This window comes from Nyctereutes procyonoides, unplaced genomic scaffold, assembly GCF_905146905.1.
Source record: "Nyctereutes procyonoides isolate TBG_1078 unplaced genomic scaffold, NYPRO_anot_genome, whole genome shotgun sequence".
Classification (NCBI taxonomy): Eukaryota; Metazoa; Chordata; class Mammalia; order Carnivora; family Canidae; genus Nyctereutes; species Nyctereutes procyonoides.
In genome coordinates this window covers 188,422-214,674 of record NW_026575031.1, presented here as the reverse complement: position 1 = coordinate 214,674, position 26,253 = coordinate 188,422, and the positions used below count along the sequence as shown (strand labels likewise).

The 26,253-nt window shown below is 36.2% G+C and overlaps 1 protein-coding gene across 1 annotated transcript; it reads left to right on the top strand.

Annotated features, from left to right (window-relative positions):
- Positions 1-17,345: 17,345 nt before the first annotated feature.
- Positions 17,346-18,344, top strand: LOC129504102 (olfactory receptor 4F3/4F16/4F29-like). The gene has a single exon (XM_055316613.1). It carries the CDS (start codon positions 17,373-17,375, stop codon positions 18,342-18,344), a length of 972 nt encoding a protein of 323 aa, XP_055172588.1. The 5' UTR covers positions 17,346-17,372.
- The last annotated feature ends 7,909 nt before the right edge of the window (positions 18,345-26,253 follow it).

Below are 26,253 nucleotides of genomic sequence, written 5' to 3'. Positions count from 1 at the left end.
TTGGACTTCCTGTTTTTGGAAAACACCAATACTCTCATGGCCTGAGACCCGTACACTGTATTTCCATTCACTTGCAAAGACCTTTGCCTGGGTAAAGGCAGGGCTGGCTCTTCCTCATCATTCAAGTTCAGCCCGAGTGTCAACTCCAAGAAAAGACTTCCTATCTAAAGAAGTGCCCTCTTGCCTTTGTTCTCCAGTCAGTTTCTATCATATGCTTTGTTTGAGCGTCTCCATTTGAATGATTGCGCTGTTTTATTAACTATTTTTTGTTTCTGTCCACAGGGAAAGAAGGTCCATAAAGCAGAAAACAAGATTTTTTGATCTTTGTACCCAGACAGCTGCCTGACCTACAGTGGGAAGTCAATGATTACTTGTTTTTGTCTGGGGAACAAATGGTAAATAAAAACAGAGAGGGAGAGAAACAACTCTTTCATTCTGAATCACAAGGAATGGAATGAAATAGGAAAAATCTCATAGATTTAGCACAAATGTTGAACTTACTCATAATAACAAACTTGTGGAATCTAAAGTACATTTGTAGGTTACATAAAGATAAGCACAAGGAAGAGAAAAGAAGAATAACTGAAAATCATTTCACTCACATGTAATTGTCAAAATTTTGTTATATTTCTTTTAGGATTTTCTTTTATGCATTTGAAAAATCATACAAAATAGGACCACGTTGTTCTAAAATTCATTTAACAATATGATATGTGAGTCATTTAACGATATGATGTGTAAATCTCTTATGCTGATAATTCTACCTCTAGCATGTAGTTCTTGGTCACTGTGTGGTAATCCAGTGGATGGATGTAGCCATATTGCTTTAGTCAATTCTTCTAATTTTTAGTTATTTCTAATTTTTAGTTTTCAACAACTCTGCTATGAAAGATATTGATGTACCATTTTATATACACATAGCTTTGATTACTTCCTTATAATCACTTGATAGAAATGAAATTGCTGTGCCAAAAAGTATTCGTAAGGCTTGATTAAATATGGCAAAACTGCCCTCTAAGGTGATTGAGTTGATTTGAAATTCCATCACCAGCAGTGAATTACTCATGAGTTTCCCCCATGTTTGCAAACAGTGGATATGTGATTAACTTGAATCTCTGCAAATGCAAAAGATAAAAAATACTACCTACTGATCTCATTGATTTTTTCTACTTTCTAAATGAAATATTACATATTTATAAAATCTGTAACATATATTTGAGCTAAAAAGCATAATAAAATAAATATGTGTGAGCCTATCTCTTGTTGGATCTGCTCTTCCAACCCCTATCCCTTTGCCTTTTCACCCAAAACAATCACTAGCCTGGATTTTTTTGGTTTATGCTTCTTTTGTTTGTTTGAAACACAATTGTTCTAAAGAAGTATATTATCTACAATGTTGTTTAATTTTTGCTCATTTTTAAAGCTTACATACATTCTTCTTTAAAGATATATATACTTATTAGAACTCACTGAAGAGAGAATTAGGAATATATTTTTAAGGAATTTGTCTATTTCATCCTTACCATTTTAAAATTCATTGGTATCAAGTTTTTTACAGTAGTTTCATTACTTTTTAAAAAATGATATATCTATACCATGTTGAGATATATTCCTAGTTGATTTTCCTTCTCTGTTTCTGTCTCATGTCTTCATTTGTTCTTTTCTCTGTGTATTATGTGTATCACTGAGGTGTACTTCAATATGCAAATAATTGCACATATTTAATGTGTATAATTTTATGAGTTGGATAGCATCATATGGAAACATCCATGCTGCCATCACTACAATTAAAATAATAGATGATATGAAACACCTCCCCAAGTTTCCTTGTGTGTCCTTTAGTTTTACTTTACTTTTTTGCGTGTGTGAGGTACAACACTTACCATGTCTACCCTTTTAGCAAATTTTGAAGTGTACAACACCATATTGTTAATCACAGACACTGTGCTGTAAGTGGGTATCTAGGACTCATTCATCTAAAATAGCTGAAATTTTGTACCCAGTGGAAAACAACTGTCTGTTTCCCAGCCTCTAGTGATCACTATTGTATTCTATGCTTCTGTAAGTTTGACTATGTTAGATCCCTCATATAAGGCAAATCTTGTATTGGTCCCGTGAATGGCTATTTCACTGAGCATAATGTCCTTCAGTTTTATTCATGTTGTCACAAATGGCAGGATTTCCTTCCTTTCCAAAGCTAAATACCATCCCACTGAATATGAATATCAGATTTTCCTCACCCACTCATTCGTTGGTGGATACTTGGCAGTTTCTATATCGTGGCTACTGTGAATTATGTTGCCATAAATGTGGGGGTGCAGTTATCTTTTTGAGATACTGATGTGGTAATTCTATTATTAATTATTTGAAGAACCGCTGTTTTTGAAGAACCACTTTTTTGCATACGGAATGCACTAATTTACATTCCCAGCAGGAGTGCTGGTGTTCCAATTTGTCTACCTCCTCATCAACACTTATCTTTTTTTTTCTTTTTTATGATATCCTTTCTATTAGGTGTGAGATCATTTCTCAATATAGTTTTGATTCACATTTCCTCAATAATTAATGATGTTGAGCATATTTTCAGATGCCTACTTACCATTTATATGATCTTGAAAGAAGAAATTGGAGGCATCACACTTTTTTATTTCAAATTAATCATTTCAAATACTACAAGTCTACAATAATTATAACAGTATGGTATTGATATAAACACAGGCATATAGACCAATGAACAGAGCATAGAGCCAAGATATAAACCCATGTGTGTGAATGCCAAACAATCTTTAAGAGTGCCAAGAATACACAATGAGATAAGGATGATATTTTTAACAAATGATGTTGGGAAACCTGAATATTCATATGCAAAACACGAAAATTAATGTAGGGATACCTCACTAAAGTGGAGTGGGAAGGCCAATAGGTGGAGCTCTCATGTCCTATCACTTGTTTCCAATTGCAAATACAAGAGGAAGAGAAGGACCTTGCACTGGATGGTACTTTACTTTCCCAGCAGAGGGTAGGTAGGTTTCCCCCCTCCTCCAGCCACAGCCCAGCTTATAAAGGACTGTCACAACTCAGCCATTTAGAAGCCACTATACTTTGAAGTCCCAGTTTAGTCCAGTGGACTTTTTGTTTATAACAGTCCTTCCCAACCTCCCCTCCCCACCCTTTCTTCTGAGAAAAAAAATTATTCCTCTCCTTTGTTCTCTAGACTTGCCTATGGCTTTGCTATAGAGTGCTTCTCCCAAATTTTCTTTGCTATTCCTAAATAAGCCCATCTTTTTGCTGGTAAAATAACTGGCAGCTTTATTTTTAAGGTTAACAACAACAAAAATGGATCCCTAACTTATACCACACACAAAAATCAATTGACGATAGTTAAAAGTTTAAATGTCCATCTATCTGCAACTATAAAACTTCTAGGAAAAGACATTAGGGGAAAAGCTTCTTGACATTGGTTTTGGCAATAATTTATTGGCTAGAACATCAATAGTACACAAGTAACAAAAAACAAAAACAAGTGGGACTACTTCCAGCTGGAAAGTTTCTGTACAGCAAAGGCAGTAATCAACAGAGTCAAAAGACAACCTGTGGAATGGGAGAAAATATTTGTAAACCACATATCTCATAAGGGGTAAGTTTATAAAATAAAGAAGGGCCTCAACTCAACAGCAAAGACCCCAATACTAGATTAAAAAATGGGTAAAGACCTAAGAGAATATATTTCTTGGGAGATTTTGTAGAAGAAACCATTGTTGTAAATAGTGGGCTGCAGAAAAATTTCAACTACAAGAAGATCTCTCATAGATGATTTTGAGTTTTCCCTTATTCATGAGCATAAAAAGAATAAATCATTCAGACAATTTTTTAAAAAGCTCCAAATTTCTGGGGCACCTGGTTGGCTCAGCTGGTAAAACATCTGCCTTTGGCTTGGGTAATGATCCCAGGGTCCTGGGATCAAGCCTACATTGGGCTCCCTGCTGGCCAGGGAGTCTGCTTCTCCCTCTATTCCTCACCCTGCTTGTACTCTGTCTCTCACTTGCTCTCTCTTTCAAATAAATAAATAAAATAGTTTTTAAAAGTCTCAAATTTCTAAGAGGAAAGGCTAGACTTTGTGCCCATAGTTTTCTGTTTCACCTATTTAAATTTATTATTTATTTATTTATTAATTTTAAAGATTTTATTTATTTATTCATAGAGACACAGCTAGAGAGAGAGAGGCAGAGACACAGGCAGAGGGAGAAGCAGGCTCCATGCAAGGAGCCGGATGTGGGACTCGATCCCGGGTCTCCAGGATCACTCCCTGGGCTGCAGGTGGTGCTAAACCGCTGCGCCACCGGGGTTGCCCATCTATTTAAATTTAACTTAGACATATTATTATCATATCATTGGCACTGTTAAATTATACCTTTTAAAACAACCTACTAAGTTTCATATATCACTTACATGACAAATAATATTTGAAATTTAGAACAATTATACAAATATTTTTAAGTATATACTCTGTAACATTATGCATATAGCATCCAATGTATGGAAATTAATAATGAAGGACATTTAATGTAAAAGTTATTTTATGATGTTCAATAAAGTTACATTTATAGACAATAAAAGTCATATGGGCTTCTGAAAAAAATGGGCAAAGAACTTGAACAGATATTTCTCCAAAGAAGATATACAAGTATATAATTTTCTCTTGCTCAATCAAGTTAACAAGAGTATTGTCTAGTTACAAATCTTTTGAAAGAACCAACTTCTGGCCTTTTCTTCTTTGTTTTATATTTATTTTCAGGATCTTTTATTTCTGCTCTTATATATTCTACTTTTCTTGAGTTTATTCTATTCATTTTCTAACTTGGGAGCCTGCTTCTCCCTTTGCCTATGTCTCTGCCTCTCTCTCTGTATCTTTCATGAATAAATAAATAAATAAAATCTTTAAAAAAACCTTATGTCCTCTTGCTTGGTCAGTTTTTGTAATTATTCCATGTATATTTGAAAAAAAGTGTATTTTTAAATTGTTGGGTACAGAGTTCCATATATTTTAACTAGATCATGATTATTTATTCAATTGTTAGTAGCGTTCATAATTGTTCAAAACCATAGCATTGCTGTTTTTTTGTCTACTTGACTTATAGATGTGTAAGAGATGTATTGAAGTTTTTTATTATGTACAAAAGAATTTTCTTAATGAATTTTTTATTTATATATTTTGAGCCTATTATTGATCAACTGTAAAAATTATTCTAAACTACATTAGAAAAAAATAGTCAAATATTTTTAAAATTAATATTTATTAAATATTGACTATGTGTTTTGCACTGTGTGTACCTCTGCTTGTTTACTTTACTAGTCAGATTATGGCAGAGTGTGGTGGTGGTGTTGGAGCCAATCAGTTGTAGTTCTTTGCAAGAGTTAATATGAGGCAATAATATCTGAACAATAATACCCAAAGATGTTGATAATAGAAGCAGAAGACAGTGAAAGAAAAGTATAAGAATCTCTTTTGTTAAATGTGGTCAAGGAAGGCTTTTCTGGAAATGGTGTATTTATTTCAAGATTTTCTGACATAATTCCTTTTATACTCCGGTAGTTACCACTTTGTCACTTGATAACACCCTGATGAATTTATGTAGTCTAAGGTCTTGGATTTTGAATTTTGTGGGACTGAAAATCATCTAGAAAGCTCAGATTGCTAAAGTAAGATATAGCTTTTTGTCCTGTGATTTTTCATTTGCTTTTACCTCCTTGTTCTCATTGATGAGTTTATTGCCATGAAATCTCTAGTTAGTACTAAAGTACAGTAGTACTCTTTCCCTTTCTAGCTGCTTCTCAAGCATTCTAATGTGTTGGATTTCTTAGGTACTTCTATGGATTAATTTTGTTTCTTATTATTTTTAAAAATGTTTATGTGTGTATCTATGTTTGTATGTATTTATGTAAATAATCTCTACACTCAATGTGACAGTGTAATTTATGACCCTGAGATTAAGAATTACACACTCTTTTGACTGAGCCAGTCAGGCACCCCTTTACTGATTTATTTTAAAGCAAAAATATTTCTGTACAACTGTCTGAGACACTATTACATCTGGTACCCATAAGCTACTTTTCTTTCTTCGGTATTTTTTTGCCTTTTTAATTCCCCAAGGGGAAAATCAATGTGGAATCCCAGGAATAATTCCCAAGCAAATCTAATCAAGAAAAGGTTGGCTATTCCCAAGACTCACACCATCATTTGGTCATCAGTATTCAAGGTTGCTGATTAGAATCTGTTTTACTTGAGGAAAACAATATTAAGCTCTTTGTTTTGGAAAAGGTTACAATCCCAGTCAGAATTGTGAAATTGTCCTCCCTCAACCTAGAAAAATGCTCCAACTTCAAATACTATCATGTAAAATGCATGCAAAACAAATGTTTTAGCAGACTGAACATTCAGTTTAGCAGACTGAACATTAATCCAACCTACTCTTGGGTCTTTCTCCAATGATTGCTCAGTAATTATTTCCTCTTCTAACTGAATACACAGTTTGTTATTAATTGTTATTCCACATATTTGTGATTATATTTATTCTGGGCAGGAGTATCAAGATGAACCAACTCCAGCTCTTGCTAAGGTTACTGGTGAAGTTATTGCTAAGGGTATTTGGAGGATTAAATAAACTGGATTGTGAATCAAAGGTGAGATTTTGACTAGAAGAGGATGTTCCAGGAGGAAGAAACAGCGTATTTCATCTTTTCTATTTCTTATTCTTTTCTGTTCCCCTATTCTGTATTTTCTTTTCGTTTTTGTGGCAAATGCCTAATGATATTTTCAGTTCTAAGTTTTATGCACTCCCAATTTCTGTCATATGGTCCTCAGTATCCATTAAACAAATTCTTATTTTTCTCTTTTAGAAATTATAGTTTTTACATAATGGAAGCTCTCTATCTTGTCACAAAATTTGGAAGGAATTGATCTACTACCAATTGGAAGATTAAATTCTTTGATCTAACTCAGGTAAGAAAGAGTCTGGTTCCCACTGCCTTTCTTTGCAAATAGGATTAATGACATTTTCAGCATTTAGTGTAAGCCATTTATAGGGCTCAGAGAAGATTCATCTGTGTTGTTTTTTGGTGCAATATAGATGAAACAGTAAGTGGAATGCAGTAAACTACAATTTCCATGTGCAAATTTCACCATAGGGAGCTAAGATTAGGTATAGGCAACATTTCAGAAGTTGAGTGCCAAGTTGTTAATGTCTCCTTCTGGTGTGCAAAGAGGGCAGGTTGAGAGTGGAAGAGTTGGAGTAGCCTAGAATAGTCAGGAAGCAAGGCACACTTATGGACATACATAACTAAAATGAAAATTTTATGAGTTAAATTTATAAAAATCCAAGTAACCATTGATTTCTTTTTAACACCTTATGTGGATATGGCTTAGCGTGTACATAGTTTAATTGAAAGGTCCTTGAAAGGATAACACTGGAGGCTAGGAACTTAGAAACTAAATCTGGGGGTGCCTGGGTGGCTCAGCTTTGGCTCAGGTCATGATCCCTGGGTCCTGGGATCCATTCCTGCATCAGGCTCCCCGCAGGAAGCTTGCTTCTCCCTCTGCCTGTGTGTGTGTGTGTGTGTGTGTGTGTGTGTGTCTGCATCTCTCATGAATAAATAAAATCTTACAAAAAAAAAAAAAGACATTAGATCTGGGTGAGAATGACATAGTGAAGGTCTTAGACAGCCAGAAACAGCATGTGGGTGGTAGATAACTGAGAAGTCATAGAAGGCAGTATGATAGTAGATGGTAGAAGAGCTGGAGATGAGGAGGTAGACACTAAGACCTTCTTCTATGAACTTCTTTCAAGTACCTTGGTAGTAGAAGCTACTTTCTCATGCCCTTGAAGTTTTTTTTTTAAAAGATTTTATTTATTTATTCATGAGACACACACACACACACACACACACACACACAGAGAGAGAGAGAGAGAGAGAGAGAGAGAGAGAGAGGCAGAGACACAGGCAGAGGGAGAAGCAGGCTCCATGCAAGGAGCCTGACATGGGACTCGATCCTGGGTCTACAGGATCATGCCCCGGTTGGAAGGCAGGCACTAAACCACTGAGCCACCCTTGAAGTTATATTTGACAGTAGGTTGTCAGCGACTCACAGAGCAGTTTAGTGAAGAGGCTGAACTCTGGAGTCAACTTGCTTTTTTTTTTTTTTTTTAATTAAAGATTTTATTTATTTTTGAGAGAGAGAGAGAGTGTGAGCGCATTTGCTGGGGTGAGGAGCGGTGAGGCAGAGGGGAAGAGAGAAGCATACTCCCTGCTAAGCAGGTGAGCAGGGAGCCATTGGGGGGCTGGATACCAGGATCCTAAGAACGTGTGTGACCTGAGCCAAAGCTTAGCTGACTGAGCCACCCAGAAGCCCTCAACTTGTTTTTTTTTTTTTAATTAATATTTTTTAAAAAGAGAAATAGATGTGCAAAGTAGAAAATTTATGAAAGTATAAGGAAGGGAAAAAAATCACCCACAGTCCCTTCATAGGAAGATAGCAAGTGTTAAAATTTTGCTATTTTCTTCACATACTTCTTTTATTCACTTGCATCTTTACAACAATTCCAAGAATTGGACTTAAATTTGACACTTAGCTATGCAAAATTATGCAATTCGTTTAATCTCTTTGAGTTCTTATTTTCTAATTTGTAAAATATGGATCATATTTTCTTTCCTGTACTTTCCCCTGTGTATTGTACAACAAAAGATGTGAAAGGTTTTTAGAGGCCATAAACTTTTAGAAAAAAGCAATTGATGGTATAAATTTTGGTACTCATATCCTGTAGAAAATGATTAATGGAACAAGATAAAAAATAGCAGTGTTCATGGTAGGACAGAAGAAAATTGTCTTAGTTATGATTATGTGAGAGAATTGAAACATTCTTTTTTTTTAATTTTTATTTATTTGTGATAGTCACACAGAATGAGAGAGAGAGGCAGAGACATAGGCAGAGGGAGAAGCAGGCTCCATGCACTGGGAGCCCGACGTGGGATTCGATCCCGGGTCTCCAGGATCGCGCCCTGGGCCAAAGGCAGGCGCCAAACCGCTGCGCCACCCAGGGATCCCGAATTGAAACATTTTTAATTCAGATGACTTTATAACTCATATGGCTAATCATAAGGACTAATGATATTCTAACATATAGCATCTTTATTTCCAGAGGATATAGTACAGGTATTATATATAATACTAATATAATATATAACCTAAAACCAATATGAGGCCGGAATTAACAGAAGTCTGACTTGTAACATTTAGGAAATAATTGTATTATATTTATAATTAGAGAAACTCATACCAATGTTTTACAACCAAGATTCATTAGAACATTAAGGAAATAGAAATGATGTGTAGACAGCGAAGAGAATCAGAGAACTACTAATATGTTAAAGAGAGTTGAGAAAAAAAAAGACACCATTAGTAAAAAGTATTTGTGAAACTAATGAAACAATGTATGCCAACTATACTCAAATTAAAAAATTTAAAATATTTATTCTGGGTATCATAAGATTAAGAAGAAGATGTGTAAGAGTTTAAAAAAATTATATGGCTGATCAGTAGATTTAGTTGATTGATCAGTAGTTTTATGGTCCCTTCAGCATTTTTCACATGTGTCAAAGGATCACTATCTGGTAGATGATAATAGTTTCCATCTATATGGAAGTTACAGCAAAAGTAATTACTCCCAAATAATTATCCTAAGTAAATTATATCTGAGGTTTGGAGAGGAGTGAAGAATATCATTTAGGAAACAGTCAAAAGGATGCCCAAAACAAAAACAAAAACAAAAACAAAAAACAAAACAAAACAACAAAACCAACAACAAAAAAACCCCAAAAAGATGCCCAAAGTAGGCTTTAGAATTTACACATTTGCATATACTTAAAGTTAAGTTATGCACCGTGTATTTAGGTACATTCTGCCTTAAGCTATGACATTTAAATCCTTTCATTTGTTAATGACTCTAGTTAGAATTTTTTTCCCCCAACTGTATCCACTTAAAGAATTCTCAGGGAAGAGGGAAATTAAGTAAAATGATCCTCCTAACTATTGGAAGTGGATCTTTTAAAATAATATTATATTAATATCAGAGATTCTACTATCTACTTTTTCCTTATGAATCTTTCTGTATGTTCAATGAACAGAATGTCTCTGGCCCCTGTACCGGGAATAACTTTTGATCTTTCTCTTCAACTGTAAACCAGATAGAAAAAAAAAATTAACCCATTTTTTTTTTTCCCTGTGGAGGACAACTCAAGCTTCCAGTAATGTTTGCACTGACCGTCATCTTCTACTTCTAGTTCTTCTCTGCCCTTTAAATATTCCTCTTTTGGCTAAACTTTTTTTTGTCTTTTCAAAAACTGAAGTATAATTGATATAAAATAGTATATTGGTTTCAGGTGTACAACATAATGAGAATGTAAATCCATAAAGATTTAAATCCTTCCTTATGTTAATGACTCTAGTTAAAATTCTAATTTGTGAGATTATTTTATTAGGTCCAGCCTATAGACTAGACATTACCAATAGGGAGAAAAATGACAAAGTCTCTGAACATCCCACTATGTATCATATTTTCCAGAATGTAGGAAATGGTGAACAGTATGAAATGATGCAGAGAGATCATAAGGATGAAGATTTAGCTACCTCAAGGTATTTAATGATCTTCATGATGATGAGGGGAACAAAGGCAAGCAGAGAATTGTAGCTAAAATGAAGTCTCCTTACAATGTGTAGCCCACTGATAAATGCCTGACACATAACACTCCTACAACCTTAATGTTCGACCAATGTAGCTTTGCTTTGCTTAATGTAATTTCATTCTGATAACTGCAAACTTCCAGATATAACAATCATCTTGCAACATGTGACCCACTAACACATATCTAAAGGGTCTCATGACTAATGCTTTACTAAAGCAATAAAGAATAACCTTATCTTGACAATAACTAGCCCTCCAAAGTCTTGGAGACCCTGCTTTCAGTATATATAGATTCCTTAGAGACTTACATTAGCCCTAGGTCTCACTAACTAAAAAGTATATAATCAGTTACTCCTCAGGATTCCATTGCAGCTCTTTCTGCCCATAGGCCCTATCCTTGTGCTATAATAAAAGCACATTTTTGAACTGAAGATGTCTCAAGAATTCTTTCTTGACCATTTGCTCAGTGGCCCCACATCAATGAGACCAGTATAAAGGTTGAGGGGATAGCAGTCAGAATGCAGGGAGCTAAAGAGAAAGTCACCTATAGGTGAGGTGATAGAGCAGATAGTATTTTTAAAAAAATATTTTACTTATTTATTTGAGAGAGAGAGAGAGATAGAGCAAGATAGAGAGCAGATCAGGAAGGAGGGGCAGAGAGAGAAGCAGGTTCTCCACTGAGCAGGGAGGCCACTGCAGGGCTCCACCCCAGGACCCAATTCCAGGACCCTAAGGCAGATGCTTAAAATGGACTGAGCCACCCAGGCACCCCTAGAGTAGATAGTATTAAGGAGGAATAAATATTTCCTGAACATAGAAGCATCCTGGAAAGATGGTATAGAGCCAAATTGTAGCCGCACACTTTGAATTAGGATTTTGTACTTTCAGAAGCAATGAAAACTACTGAACATATTTTGGTGGTGGTAGTTACAATACCAAAGTGCTATTTAGGAAGAGTCATCTTATGGCCATATTCAGGTTATATTGGGAGATATCAATTGTCCTGTATAGTAGAGTTTTGGTAATTACTAGTAAAAAAGTAAGTGGAGGATCTGAGAAGAGCCGAGTGGATAAGATGCTTATAATACCATACTAGATTTGAAAGAAAAGCTGCCTGCCTGGGGAAGGGAGAGATGATTATTGGCTTTGTGGTAGTCATGTGAAATTCCACATATGCAAGATTGACATATAAGCATTTAGGTGAGTGTTTAGTAGACTATGGGAAATATGACTACTGTTTAGGATAGAATTGAATGAGTGATACACCTACCTACTTGGATTCAACTAGCATTTGTATGCTAATGAAAGTATTAAACCTTTTCATATCTACTGCCTTTCACATAGTGGTCAAGCTTTTGGGGAGGGCATAATTAGAATATAAAAGAAATCCATTAGGAGTAGAACAAGGCAAGATCAATGTATACAATGAACAAAGGTGAAAACGAGGGAATGACAGAAAGACAAGTCTGAGAGTTCAGTGAACTGAGGATGTTTATAATAACATTATTACAGTTAACAGTTATTTAATTTTTGCTATGTGTCCAATACTGTTCTAAGTTCTTTACTCATAGCATTTTTTGAGATCAGACTATTATTACTCCAATTGAACAGGTAAGTAAACTTAGACACAATAAGATTAAGTAAGTTATCTGAGGTCAAGGTGTAACTGGGGCTTAGGGGAGCAAGAGCACTTGGATATGGGGGGTACCATTTAGACCGGGTTTGGCCACTCACTACTGGCAAAACCCAAAGGCAGAAGGATGAGTGCAGACTAATATCTCAAAGATTGTCTCCAAAGTGCTGAAAAAACTTCTAGGTTTATGTAAGGAAAATGTGGGACAAAGGTCAGAGGGTATCTGCAAGTGGGCAGTAGAGGTCAGGTGGCTCATTGTCTTTAGGTCAATCACATGGGGTCATGCTGGTATCTGGGCAGGCCCTATTGCTCAAAGGGGGTAGTTTTGGTTCCCATCAGAGGAAGCTTTGCCTGTGGGAGTATGTTATCTAAACTAAGACATAAGCTGGAAAGAAGACTTAATCAGAAAGTACAGACTGAGGTCAACATGGAGAGAGTTGAAATCCTCTTCCAAGGGTTAGTGGGAGGGCAAGTGGTTAAGGCAAGTTTAAACCCAGTGGTCTGGTTTGTGATTCTTCACTTTTAACCAATATTTTACATCTGTCTCTCCAGAACAAGAAACATAGGAAGAAAAATAAATGAACCAACTTAAATAAACTATGCAATACCCAAATTTGTATATATAGAAGATTAACAGGATTGGATTTTTATTTTAAATTCTAGTTCTTTGTTATCTTGAGGGAAAATTTCACTTGTCTTCAAGATCAACCTCCACTGTGACAGAAAATATTTGGATGAGATTAATTCTTAGTTTGGAGCCTTAAAAAAAAGCAAACTCTCAAAACAAAATCAAATCCTCAAGTCAGCTTTAATCACTTTATCGTAAAGCAATACATAAAAATATTGTAATTGAGAGTCATAGTTTACTTCAAACCCTATTGACATGATGTTTACTTACTTCACAGGTTTTTAGGCACTTTTCTATTATTATTCCAACAACACCTAACAAGGAGTCTAACACTTTGGATTAGGTGGTATTTACATCCCTGCGAGTTTAGAGAAGCAAAAACAGTACCAGACTGGACTGGATTTATTGAATAAATCTTGAAATCAGACAGATTATATAGATGACTTCTGAAATTTCATCTCAGATATTGGAATTTATATGTATAAAGCATGTTCTAAATATATGTGATATATTTTTTTTTTAATTTTTTTTTTTTTATTTATTTATGACAGTCACAGAGAGAGAGAGAGAGGCAGAGACACAGGCAGAGGGAGAAGCAGGCTCCATGCACCGGGAGCCTGATGTGGGATTCGATCCCGGGTCTCCAGGATCGCGTCCTGGGCCAAAGACCGGCGCTAAACCACTGCGCCACCCGGGGATCCCCTAAATATATGTGATATTAATCTGATATTGGACACAAGGCTGTTGGAAGAAATAGAAGCTAATTTCAATAAAAAGAAATACTAGCATGTAAAGGGATTCATGAGCAATATAAACAAGACCCTTTGGAACTGAACAATTGTGATGAATTTAAACAAAGGATGATTATTCTTGAAATTTATATTTGAGGCTAGAATGTTAGGTGCAATGATATCTTAAAGCATGTAGGATAAAGACAATGGGATAGAAATCATGAAGGAAACCAAATAGGGAGGGGGATAGACTAAAGAATAATATATAAAATAATTAGAAGTTCCAGAAATATAAAAAAGAACTGATTTAATTTAAATGTAGGGAGGAGATAAGAAGATGGGGAGAAAGGTATTTTAAAGGTCTTATCTTAATTGGTGTTGGGGGAAGGCAGGAAGAAAATAGAACAATTGGTAGGGAAAATAGTTGGCATCTTATTTAATATATTTGTTATTATTTATTTTTATTTTTTTGGATGGGGAGGAGAAGGGTCAGAGGGAAAGGGAGAGAGAGAATCCCAAGTAAGCTCCATGCCCAGTGTGGAGCCTGATGAGGGGCTTTATTTCATGACCCTAAGATCACCACCCAAGTCAAAGTTAGGAGTTGGTTGCCTACCCACCTGAGCCATTCAGGCGCCCAATTGGCATCTTATTTTAAAATAAGAATAGAGAAATGTATCACTGGAAAAAGGACAATAAACATGAAAAAAATAGGAAAGCATAGTAGGACTTTCATGTTAATAAGGGGTTGATAAAATGAATGCTATCTTAACCAAACCAGCAAAAAATTAAATATGAAAAGGTTGTCTCTTTTTGCTGATGACATTATTGTAAATCTAGAAAACCCAAGATATTTCAGTAAAAACTATTCACCCAATAACCTAATGTAGTAAGGTGAGTACACAAAACAGATAAAAAATTATTTTTCTTCATTCTAGCTAAAAGAACCTAGAAATGGAAGTGAGAAGAGATATTTCATTTATAATGCCAAGAAAAAAGCTATAATGTACATAGGAATAATTTTAATAGAGAGAAAATAGAATATATATTAAAAATGGCAAAATCATAATGAAGGACATGAAACAAGGTTTGAACAAATGGATGGATGTACTATCTTCTTGAATGGAAGGACACCACCATAACTGTGCTACTTCATTCAAAGTTAATATATGAATTTACCACAATTCAGATCAGAAGTTCAATGGGATTTTGAGAGAGGTTGGATAAAATGAATTTAAAATTTATATGCTATAAATACATGCTGATGAAGTATGAAAAATAAGGACAGTGAGGGAGGGACTTGTTTTATCAGATATAGTGACATAGTATTACCCTGATGTTTCTACAGAAAAAGACATGTGTATCAGTGAAATCAGAATAAAGGATTCAGAAACAGATCCCAAAATACTTGAGAATTTAGCATAATGCAAAAATAGTAGTTAAATTCAAAGAGGAAAGAATGGGTCATTTAATGCACAGTGCCATTACTACTCTATTCACCTGGAAGAAATTAAAAGTGGACTTATATCTTAAGGCATAGACAAAAATAATAAAGCATAGTCCTAAACAGAAAGCAAAACAAAACAAAATATTGAAAGAAAATCTAAGGTTGTACATGTATAATTCAGGAGACAAGGAGATCTTAAAAGCTGTAGGTACAAAAAAGTGATGGCTATAATTAATCATTTAACAGTTAAAAACTTGGGTGTTTGACAAAAGAAACCAGAAACAAAATTAATAGATAATTGATTTAGAAAAGATAAAACAAATGACAAATGCTTAATATCTGTAATATAAAAAGAGCTCTTACAAATTGGTTAAAAAACAACAAAAAGACAAAAGCACAGTAGGAAACAGGAACAGTCATGAAGAGGCAGTTCATGGAAGAGAAGATCCAAACTGCAAGAATGTTCAAATTTTTTAAATTATTTTTATTTTTGTATATTTTTTTTTATTGGAGTTCGATTTGCCAACATATAGTGTAACACGCAGTGCTCATCCCGGCAAGTCACCCCATACCCCCGCCCACCTTCCTTTCCACTACCCCTTGTTCATTTCCCAGAGTTAGGAGTCTCTCATGTTCTGTCACCCTCACTGATATTTCCCACTCATTTTCTCTCCTTTCCCCTTTATCCCCTTTCACTATTTTTTATATTTCCCAAATGAATGAGACCATATAATGTTTGTCTTTCATTACAATGCCGGATTTCAAGATGTACTACAAAGCTGTGATCATTAAGACAGTGTGGTACTGGCAAAAAAACAGACACTTAGATCAATGGAACAGAATAGAGAACCCAGAAATGGGCCCTCAACTCTATGGTCAAATAATATTCGACACAGTAGGAAAGACTACCCACTGGAAAAAAGACAGTCTTCAATAAATGATGCTGGGAAAATTGGACAGCCATGTGCAGAATGAAACTAGACCATCCTCTTAAACCAGACACAGAGATAAACTCAAAATGGATGAAAGATCTAAATGTGAGACAGAAATCCATCAAAATCCTACCGGAGAACACAGGCAACACCCTTTTTGAACTTGGCCACAGCAATTTCTTGCAAGATACATCTATGAAGGCAAGGGAAACAAGAGCAAAAATGCACTATCGGAACTTAATCAAGATAAAAAGCTTCTGCACAGCAAAAGAAACAGTCAACAGAAGTAAAAGACAACCTACAGAATGGGAGAAGATATTTGCAAATGACCTATCAGATAAAGGGCTAGTATCCAAGATCTATAAAGAACTTATTAAACTCAACACCCAAGAAACAAACAATCCAATCCTGAAATGGGCAAAAGACATGAACAGAAATTTCACCAAAGAAGAACGTTCAAATTTATTGGCTGTCAGGGAAATGAAAACCAGAACAGCAGTGAGCTATCACTTTATATCCACTATTCTGGGAACAATTAAAGAAAGTGTTAACATTTATCCTTATAGAAGTATGTGTTGTTCCAGCTTTTTTGCCCAAAGCTGTTGGGCAACACTACTAACATATTTTTAAAAATATGTGCATGTTGACCCAGTGATCTCACCTCTGGGAATCTGTGACACAGCGAGGAGAGCATTGATGCACAAGGATGTATTTATGTATAAGGATAGTTATCTGTAGCATTGTCCGCATGGGTCAAAAAACTGGAAACAAAGTAAATGCTTATTAATAGGGAAATTAGTAAGTAAATTATGATCCACCCACACTGTGACTATTGGGCAGCCATTTAAAAGAATAAATTAGAGCACCTTTCTAAAGAGTTCTATATGTCTTTTTGCAGTTTCCATTCTGTGGCATAGTTCAGTATAGAAATTAGAAAGTATGTCTATTTCCTGGTGTATTTCTCCTTAAATTCTTAGGTAACTTTGTCTACATTTCTCCCTCTTCCCTATGCACTAAAGACCAAACTAAATTGGAGGCACATAATTAAATGATAACAGAGATCTAGGCACGGAAAAAATTTTGGTGCTGGCTCTCTGTGATATTTGTACTATGTCATCTCTATTAACTGTGTACACTGGCTAAGTGGTCTTCAGTTTTTGACATTTGTGTAATCCTATAGCCAGGTTTCCCTTTTAACTTGGATATAATGTTTTTCTCCCTCTTATGCTCTTTAGGTAACTTCAGAGTTGGCCTGGCACACGAAGTTGATGGATGGAGGAAATCACTCTGTGGTGTCTGAATTTTTGTTACTGGGACTCACCAGTTCTTGGGAGATTCAGATTCTTCTTTTTTTGTTTTTTACTATATTTTACATAGCAAGTATGCTAGGAAACCTTCTCATTGTGGTCACAATCATCTCAGACCATCACTTACATTCCCCTATGTACTTTTTGCTGGCAAATCTTTCCATCATCGACACAGGTGTTTCTAGCATTGCAAGCCCAAAGATGATTTATGACCTTTTCAGAAAACATAAAGTCATCTCCTTGACAGGGTGCATTACTCAGATGTTTTTCATTCACACTGTTGGGGGTACAGAGATGGTGCTGCTCATTGTCATGGCCTACGACCGATACATTGCTATCTGTAAGCCCCTCCACTACCTGAGCATTATGAGCCTAAGAATGTGCATTTCTCTTTTGGCTGTTGCTTGGACCATTGGACTCATCCATTCTGTGGCCCAGCTGGCTTTTGTTGTAAACTTGCCCTTTTGTGGTCCCAACACAATGGATAGTTTTTATTGTGATTTTCCTCGGTTCATCAAACTTGCATGTACAGACACATACAGACTGGAGTTTCTGGTCACTGCCAACAGTGGGTTCATCTCTATGGGTACCTTCTTCATCTTGATTGTGTCTTATATCTTCATCCTGGTCACAGTTCGCAAACATTCTTCAGATGGTTCATCCAAGGCCCTCTCCACTCTCTCTGCTCACATCACCGTGGTGGTCTTTTTCTTTGGTCCTTGCATTATTGTCTATGTGTGGCCATTCCCTACCTTACCCATAGATAAATTTTTAGCCATCTTTGATGCCCTTATCACTCCTTTCATGAATCCTGTTATCTATACTTTCAGAAATAAGGATATGAAAGTGGCAATGAGGAGACTGTTTGGTAAGGTTTTAAGTTTCAGGAAGAGTTCTTTCATGACCAATCAAATACATTCAGATTCATCTTGATTATTCTTAGAAATTAATCTCTTTGGGCAGCCCTGGTGGCCCAGCGGTTTAGCGTTGGGCTTCAGCCTGGAGTGTGGTCCTGGAGACCCAGGATCAGGTCCACATGGGCTCCCTGCATGGAGCCTGCTTCTTCCTCTGCCTGTGTCTCTGCCTTTCTCTCTCTGTGTCTGTCATGAATAAATAAATAAATAAATCTCTTCAATTAAACTTTCATAAATCTTTTCATTTTAGTTAGTAATTTTAATATCTACTGTGAAAACTCTCCTTAAGGACTCTGTTCTGATTGGGCCAATTTTTCATAGGGGCCCTTACCCTGTGGATCCTGGAAGTATTGAGGAAAAGTGAATTCAGCCTTGGAATGTAGTGTCTTTGTTATTTATTATAAAAGAATATGAAATCTCACATACTGGGCACATTTTCCATTAAAACAAAATGCTGGATTCTCTTCTCTTTGGTAGTGATTCTTAAAGACCTATCTCTTCTAATCTGTATGTGTATTAATGTTCATGCCCTCTGAGTTTCTCATGTCTATATACTTGGAGGAATACACAAAATAAAGACAATTGCCTAGCTTTCAGAATTTGAGACTTTTGACATCCGGATTTTACTATACATGCTCAGATTTAGTTAATACTAAGGTTCTCACTTTTATTATTTTTTTTCTAAATAGGCTCCATGCCCAATGTGGAGCCCAATGTGGGGCCTGAACTCACAACCCTGAGATTAAAACCTGAGCTGAGATCAAAAGTTGGACTCTTAACTGGCTGAGCCACCCAGGTGCTCCAGTACTAAATCTTTAGATTTAGTTGGGATTGGAAGGTGAAATTTGGGATAAATCATAGAACAACAACTCAGGAAAGTTTAGTATTATTATTATTATTATTTTTTATTTTATTTTATTTTTTTATTTACGATAGTCATACAGAGAGAGAGAGAGAGAGAGGCAGAGACACAGGCAGAGGGAGAAGCAGGCTCCATGCACCGGGAGCCGGATGTGGGATTCGATCCCGGGTCTCCAGGATCGCGCCTGGGCCAAAGGCAGGCGCCAAACCGCTGCGCCACCCAGGGATCCCTAATATTATTATTTAATCAAGTGGTTTGAGACCAGAAGATATAAATTGCTACACCATTCAGTGTATATCATAATTATATTTTACCTCAATTATTTCCTAAACAATTTTTATGTGGAAAAGAAAGCTATTTGAATATTAAAAGCTTATCAGTGGATTGAATATTTCAGATCTAAGGCTAGGTGGCACTGGTTTATAAATAAATAAAATGCAAAAGATTTCTATATAATATGAATCAGATTTATAACTAAAAGCAAATATAAAGTGTAGACATTACAAAAGAAAATTTGTTGCAAAAATGTCTACAAATGAAGAGATATATTAATAAACTATCTATAATGAAGAAATGTATTGGGGACGTCTGGGTGGCTCAGTGGTTGAGCATGCCTTTGGCTCAGGGTGTGATCCTGGATTCCAGGATTGAGTCTCACATCAGGCATACTACATGGAGCCTGCTTCTCCCTCTGCCTATCTCTCTGTGTCTCTCATGAATAAATAAATAAAATCTTAAAAAAAAGAAATGTATTAAACTTTTCATGTGATAAAGTATGTTATATATAATTATTTTAAAGCCAAATATACTTTTCAGAAGTGGTATAAATATTCAAAAACTATATCACTATTTTTTCTGAGTTACCAAATAAATAGGAGTGGGTGTTGAGTGAAGGCATTATTATTCATGTGTGGGCTAGGCAACTTATTATGAAACTGGCCCACTATTCATGAACACACAAAAGATCATCAGCAGCAGTAGATTATTAGTGAAGTATGGGAAGAATAATATTCAAGGCTAAAAATGTTTCTGACAAATCTTTACTCTCTCCTCTGCACAAATATGTCAGTGAACCTCAGCTGACAGATCAGGTCCCCCCAAACTTAGGAAAGATATATTGGCACTCTTCTTTTGTAGTTCCTACTTTCATGTATTCAAAATTTTCATTCTTTAAAAATTGAGTTATAATTGGAATATAATACTTTTATTAGTGTCAGTATACAACATGAAGATTCAATATTTGTATATATTGTGAAACGATCACCACAAGTCTAATGAAGGTACATCACTACGGGCGGGGGGGCAAGATGGCAGAAGAGTAGAGTCCCCAAGTCACCTGTCCCCACCAACTTACCTAGATAACTTTCAAATCATTCTGAAATCCTGTGAATTCGACCTAAGATTTAAAGAGAGAACAGCTGGAACGCTACAGAGAGAAGTTTGCACTGCTAACAAGGTAGGAAGATGGGGGGGGGGGGAATAAAAAGAATCCAGTGGGGGAGGGGCCCTGCGAGGAACTTGGCTAAGGCTGGATGGCGAAAGTCTCCCGGGACAGGAGAGCCCAGCCAGCCTCGGAGAAGCAGGCACATTAAAAATCCACACTGGATTCCTCCCGGACTGAAAGGCGCTCAGCAGGGAAAGCTTCAGTCTCCTGGGGTCACTAACACAGGAAACGCACCACGGGAGAGAGCGTGCCACACACACCCCGGGCTGATCTCAGTAAAGGGCTGGAGGATTACAATTCCATGTCAGAAAGCCAATTCAGAAGAACAATTATAAAGCTACTGGTGGCTCTGGAAAAAAGCACAAAGAATTCAAGAGACTTCATGACTGCAGAATTTAGATCTTATCAGGCCGAAATTAAAAATAAATTAAATGAGATACAATCCAAACTGGAGGTTCTAATGACGAGGGCTACTGAGGTAGAAGAAAGAGTGAGTGACATAGAAGACAAGTTGATGGCAAGGAAGGAAGCTGAGGAAAAAAGAGAAAAACAAAAGACAGTGAGGAATGGTTAAGGGAAATAAATGAGAGCCTCAGAAGGAAAAAATCTACATTTAATTGGGGTTGTAGAGGGTGCCGAAAGGGACAGAAGACCAGAAAGCATATTTGAAGAAATTATAGCTGAGAACTTCCCTAATTTGGGGAGGGAAACAGGCATTCAGATACAGGAGATAGAGAGATACCCTCTCAAATGAATAAAAACTATACAACACCTTGACATTTAATAGTGAAACTTGCAAATTCCAAAGATAAAGAGAAAACCTTTAAGTAGCAAGAGACAAGACATCCCTAACTTATAATGGGGAGAAATATTAGATTAACAGCAGACCTCTCCATAGAGACCTGGCAGGCCAGAAAGGGCTGGCAGGATATATTCAGGATAATAAATGAGAAGAATATGCAGCCAAGAATACTTAATCCAACAAGGCTCTCATTCAGAATAGAGGGAAAGATAAAGAGCTCCCAAGATAGGCATTAACTGAAAGAATATGTGACCACCAAACCAGCTCTGCAAGAAATATTAAGGGGGACTCTGTAAAAGAAAGAGGAAGCCCAAAGAAATAATCCACTAAAACAGGATTGAATAGGTATTACAATGATACTAAATTCATATCTTTCAATAGTAACTCTGAACATGAATGGGCTTAATGATCTCATCAAAAGGTGCAGGGTTTCAGACTGGATAATTAAGCAAGACCCATCTATTTGCTGTCTACAAGAGACTCATTTTAGACCTAAGGACACCTCCAGCCTGAAAATAAAAGGTTGGAGAACCATTTACCATTCAAATGGTACTCAAAAGAAAGCTGGGGTAGCCATCCTCATACCAGATAAAGTTTATCCCAAAGACTGTAGTAAGAGATGAAGAAGGACACTATATCGTACTTAAAGGATCTATCCAACAAGAGGACCTAACAATCATGAATATTTATGCCCCAAATGTGGGAGCTACCAAGTATATCAATCAATTAATAACCAAAGTAAAGACATACTTGGATAATAATACACTAATACTGGGAGACTTCAACACGGCGCTTTCTGCAAATGACATATCTTCGAAGCACAACATCTCCAAAGAAACAAGAGCTTTAAATGATGCCCTGGACCAGATGGATTTCACAGATATATACAGAACTTTACATCCAAACATAACTGAATACACATTCTTCTCAAGTGCGCATGGAACTTTCTCCAGAATAGACCACATACTGGGTCACAAATCAGGTCTTAACTGATATCAAAAGATTGGGATTGTCCCCTGTGTATTTTCAGACCATAATGCTTTGAAATTTGAATTCAATTACAAGAATAAATTTGGAAGAAACTCAAACACGTGGAGGTTAAAGAGCATCCTGCTAAAAGATGAAAGAGTCAACCAGAAGATTAGAGAAGAATTAAAAGTTTTCATGGAAACTAATGAGGATGAAGATACAACTGGTCAAAGTCTCTGGGATACAGCAAAAGCAGTCCTAAAGGGAAATACACCTCAATACAAGCATCCCTCAAAAGACTGGGAAAAACTCAAATACACAAGCTAACCTTGCACCTAAAGAAACCTAAAGACTCCTAACTCTGGGAAACGAACAAGGGGTAGCAGAAAGGGAGGTGAGTGGGGAGTTGGAGTGACTGGGTGACAGGCAGTGAGGGGGGCACTTGATGGGTTGAGCACTTGGTGTTATGGTATATGCTGGCAAATTGAGCTCCAATAATAAAATATACCAAAAAAAAAAGATCCATCACTACACATATTTAATACATTTATCTTCTTATAATGGAAAGTTTTAAGATCTATTGATTCTTCTAGAAATTTTTAAATATACAAAACAGTATTATTTATAGTCATCATGCTGTGCATTACATCCCCAGAACTTATTTGTTTATTCCATATTTTTTAACCAGCTTCCTTTGATGTATATATAGTCATCAATATTGCTAATAGGAATCATGCTATAAATCATTATTGTGCACTTTTTTGATTATTTTCTTCCAATAAAATCTTTGTCCTATAATATGTAATTATTGGTGTCTTCAATAAATGGTGCTGGGAGAGTTGCCCAGTAATATGTAATTTGCCCAGTAATATGTACTTACTGGGAAAAGAGTAGCTGTATACTTAGGGCTTTTCGTTCATATTATGAATTGCCTTTTGAATTGGGAGGATTTTTGACAAAAGATTTAGACACTGATCTAAATGTATTCATTTTCATTCAAATCAATATATATTCAAAACTTCCTTATTTAATAAGTTTCAAGCTTAATAGTGCTATACCTCTTTATAATTTAGGGCACCTGGATGGCTGAATTTTCATCAAGAAAACATATAATCTGTCAAATGATTTTTCTGCACCTGTTATGAAGACAAAAATGGTTTTTCTTTTTTTGGAGTTAGCTAGGCATACCCTAATTTTTTATTTTTATTTTTAATTAATTAATTAATTAATTAATTAATTAATTAATTGATTTTTATTTATTTTTTTATTGGTTTTAAATTTCTCAACATATAGAATAACACCCAGTGCTTATCACATCAAGTACCCCCCTCAGTGCCCATCACCCAGTCACCCCCACCCCCTGCCCACCTCCCTTTCTACCACCCCTAGTTTGTTTCCCAGAGGTAGGAGTCTCTCATGCTCTGTCTCCCTTTCTGATATTTCTCACTCATTTTTTCTCCATTCCCCTTTATGCCCTTTCACTATTTTTTATATTCCCCAAATGAATGAGACCATATAATTTTTGTCCTTCTCCGATTGACTTATTTCACTCAGCATAATACCCTCCAGTTCCATCCACGTCGAAGCAAATGGTGGGTATTTGTCGTTTCTAATGGCTGAGGAATATTCCATTGTATACATAAACCACATCTTCTTTATCCATTCATCTTTTGATGGACACCGAGGCTCCTTCCACAGTTTGGCTCTTGTGGACAATGCTGCTAGAAACATCGGGGTGCAGGTGTCCCGGCGTTTCATTGCATCTGTATCTTTGGGGTAAATCACCAGAAGTGCAATTGCTGGGTCGTAGGGCAGGTCTATTTTTAACTCTTTGAGGAACTTCCACACAGTTTCCAGAGTGACTTCACCAGTTCACATTCCCACCAACAGTGTAAGAGGGTTCCCTTTTCTCCACATCCTTGCCAACATTTGTTGTTTCCTGTCTTATTAATTTTCCCCATTCTCACTGGTATGAGGTGGTATCTCATTGTGGTTTTGATTTGTATTTCCCTGATGGCCAGTGATGCAGAGCATTTTCTCATGTGCGTGTTGGCCATGTCTATGTCTTCCTCTGTGAGATTTCTCTTCATGTCTTTTGCCCATTTTATGACTGGATTGTTTGTTTCTTTGGTGTTGAGTTTAAGAAGTTCTTTATAGATCTTGGAAACTAGCCCTTTATCTGATAGGTCATTTGCAAATATCTTCTCCCATTCTGTAGGTTGTCTTTTAGTTTTGTTGACTGTATCCTTTGCTGTGCAAAAGCTTCTTATCTTGATGAAGTCCCAAAAGTTCATTTTTGCTTTTGTTTCTTTTGCCTTCGTGGATGTATCTTGCAAGAAGTTACTGTGGCCAAGTTCAAAAAGGGTGTTGCCTGTGTTCTCCTCTAGGATTTTGATGGAATCTTGTCTCACATTTAGATCTTTCATCCATTTTGAGTTTATCTTTGTGTCTGGTGCAAGAGAGTGGTCTAGTTTCATTCTTCTGCATGTGGATGTCCAATTTTCCCAGCACCATTTATTGAAGAGACTGTCTATCTTCCAGTGGATAGTCTTTCCTCCTTTGTCGAATATTAGTTGACCATAAAGTTGAGGGTCCACTTCTGGATTCTCTATTCTGTTCCACTGATCTATGTGTCTGTTTTTGTGCCAGTACCACACTGTCTTGATGGCCACAGCTTTGTAGTACAACCTGAAATCTGGCATTGTGATGCCCCCAGCTCTGGTTTTCTTTTTTAATATTCCCCTGGCTATTCAGGGTCTTTTCTGATTTCACACAAATCTTAAAATAATTTGTTCTAACTCTCTGAAGAAAGTCCATGGTATTTTGATAGGGATTACATTAAACGTGTACATTGCCCAGGGTAACATTGACATTTTCACAATATTAATTCTTCCATCCATGAGCATGGAATATTTTTCCATCTCTTTATGTCTTTTTCAATTTCTTTCAGAAGTGTTCTGTAATGTTTAGGTTATAGAACCTTTACCTCTTTGGTTAGGTTTATTCCTAGGTATCTTATGATTTTGGGTGCAATTGTAAATGGGATTGACTCCTTAATTTCTCTTTCTTCAGTCTCATTGTTAGTGTATAGAAATGCCCCTGGCTTCTGGGCATTGATTTTTTATCCTGCTACACTTTTGAATTGCTGTATGAGTTCTAGCAATCTTGGGGTGGAGCTTTTTGAGGTTTCTATGTAGAGTATCATGTCATCTGCGAAAAGGGAAAGTTTGGCTTCTTCTTTCCCAATTTTAATGCCTTTTATTTCTTTTTGTTGCCTGACTGCCAAGGCTAGGACTTCTAGTACTATGTTGAATAGCAGTGGTGAGAGTGGACATCCCTGTCGTGTTCCTGATCTTAGGGGAAAGGCTCCCAGTGTTTCCCCATTGTGAATGATATTTGCTGTGGGCTTTTCATACATGGCTTTTAAGATGTTGAGGAATGTTCCCTCTATCCCTACACTCTGAAGAGTTTTGATCAGGAATGGATGCTGTATTTTGTCAAATGCTTTCTCTGCATTTCTTGAGACGATCATGTGGTTCTTGTTTTTTCTCTTGCTGATATGATGAATCACATTGATTGTTTTACAGTGTTGAACCAGCCTTGCATCCCGGGGATAAATCCCAGTTGGTCATGGTGAATAATCTTCTTAATGTATTGTTGGATCTTATTGGCTAGTATCTTGTTGAGAATTTTTGCATCCATGTTCATCAGTGATATTGGTCTATAATTCTCTTTTTTTGGTGGGGTCTTTGGTTTTGGATTTAAGGTGATGCTGGCCTCATAGAATGAGTTTGGAAGTATTCCAAGTATTCCATCTCTTTCTATCTTTCCAAACAGCTTTAGTAGAATAG

What these genes read in the sequence shown, in the direction of transcription:
- LOC129504102 (XM_055316613.1), top strand. Translation starts at nt 17,373, where the DNA reads ATGGATGGAGGAAATCACTCTGTGGTGTCTGAATTTTTGTTACTGGGA.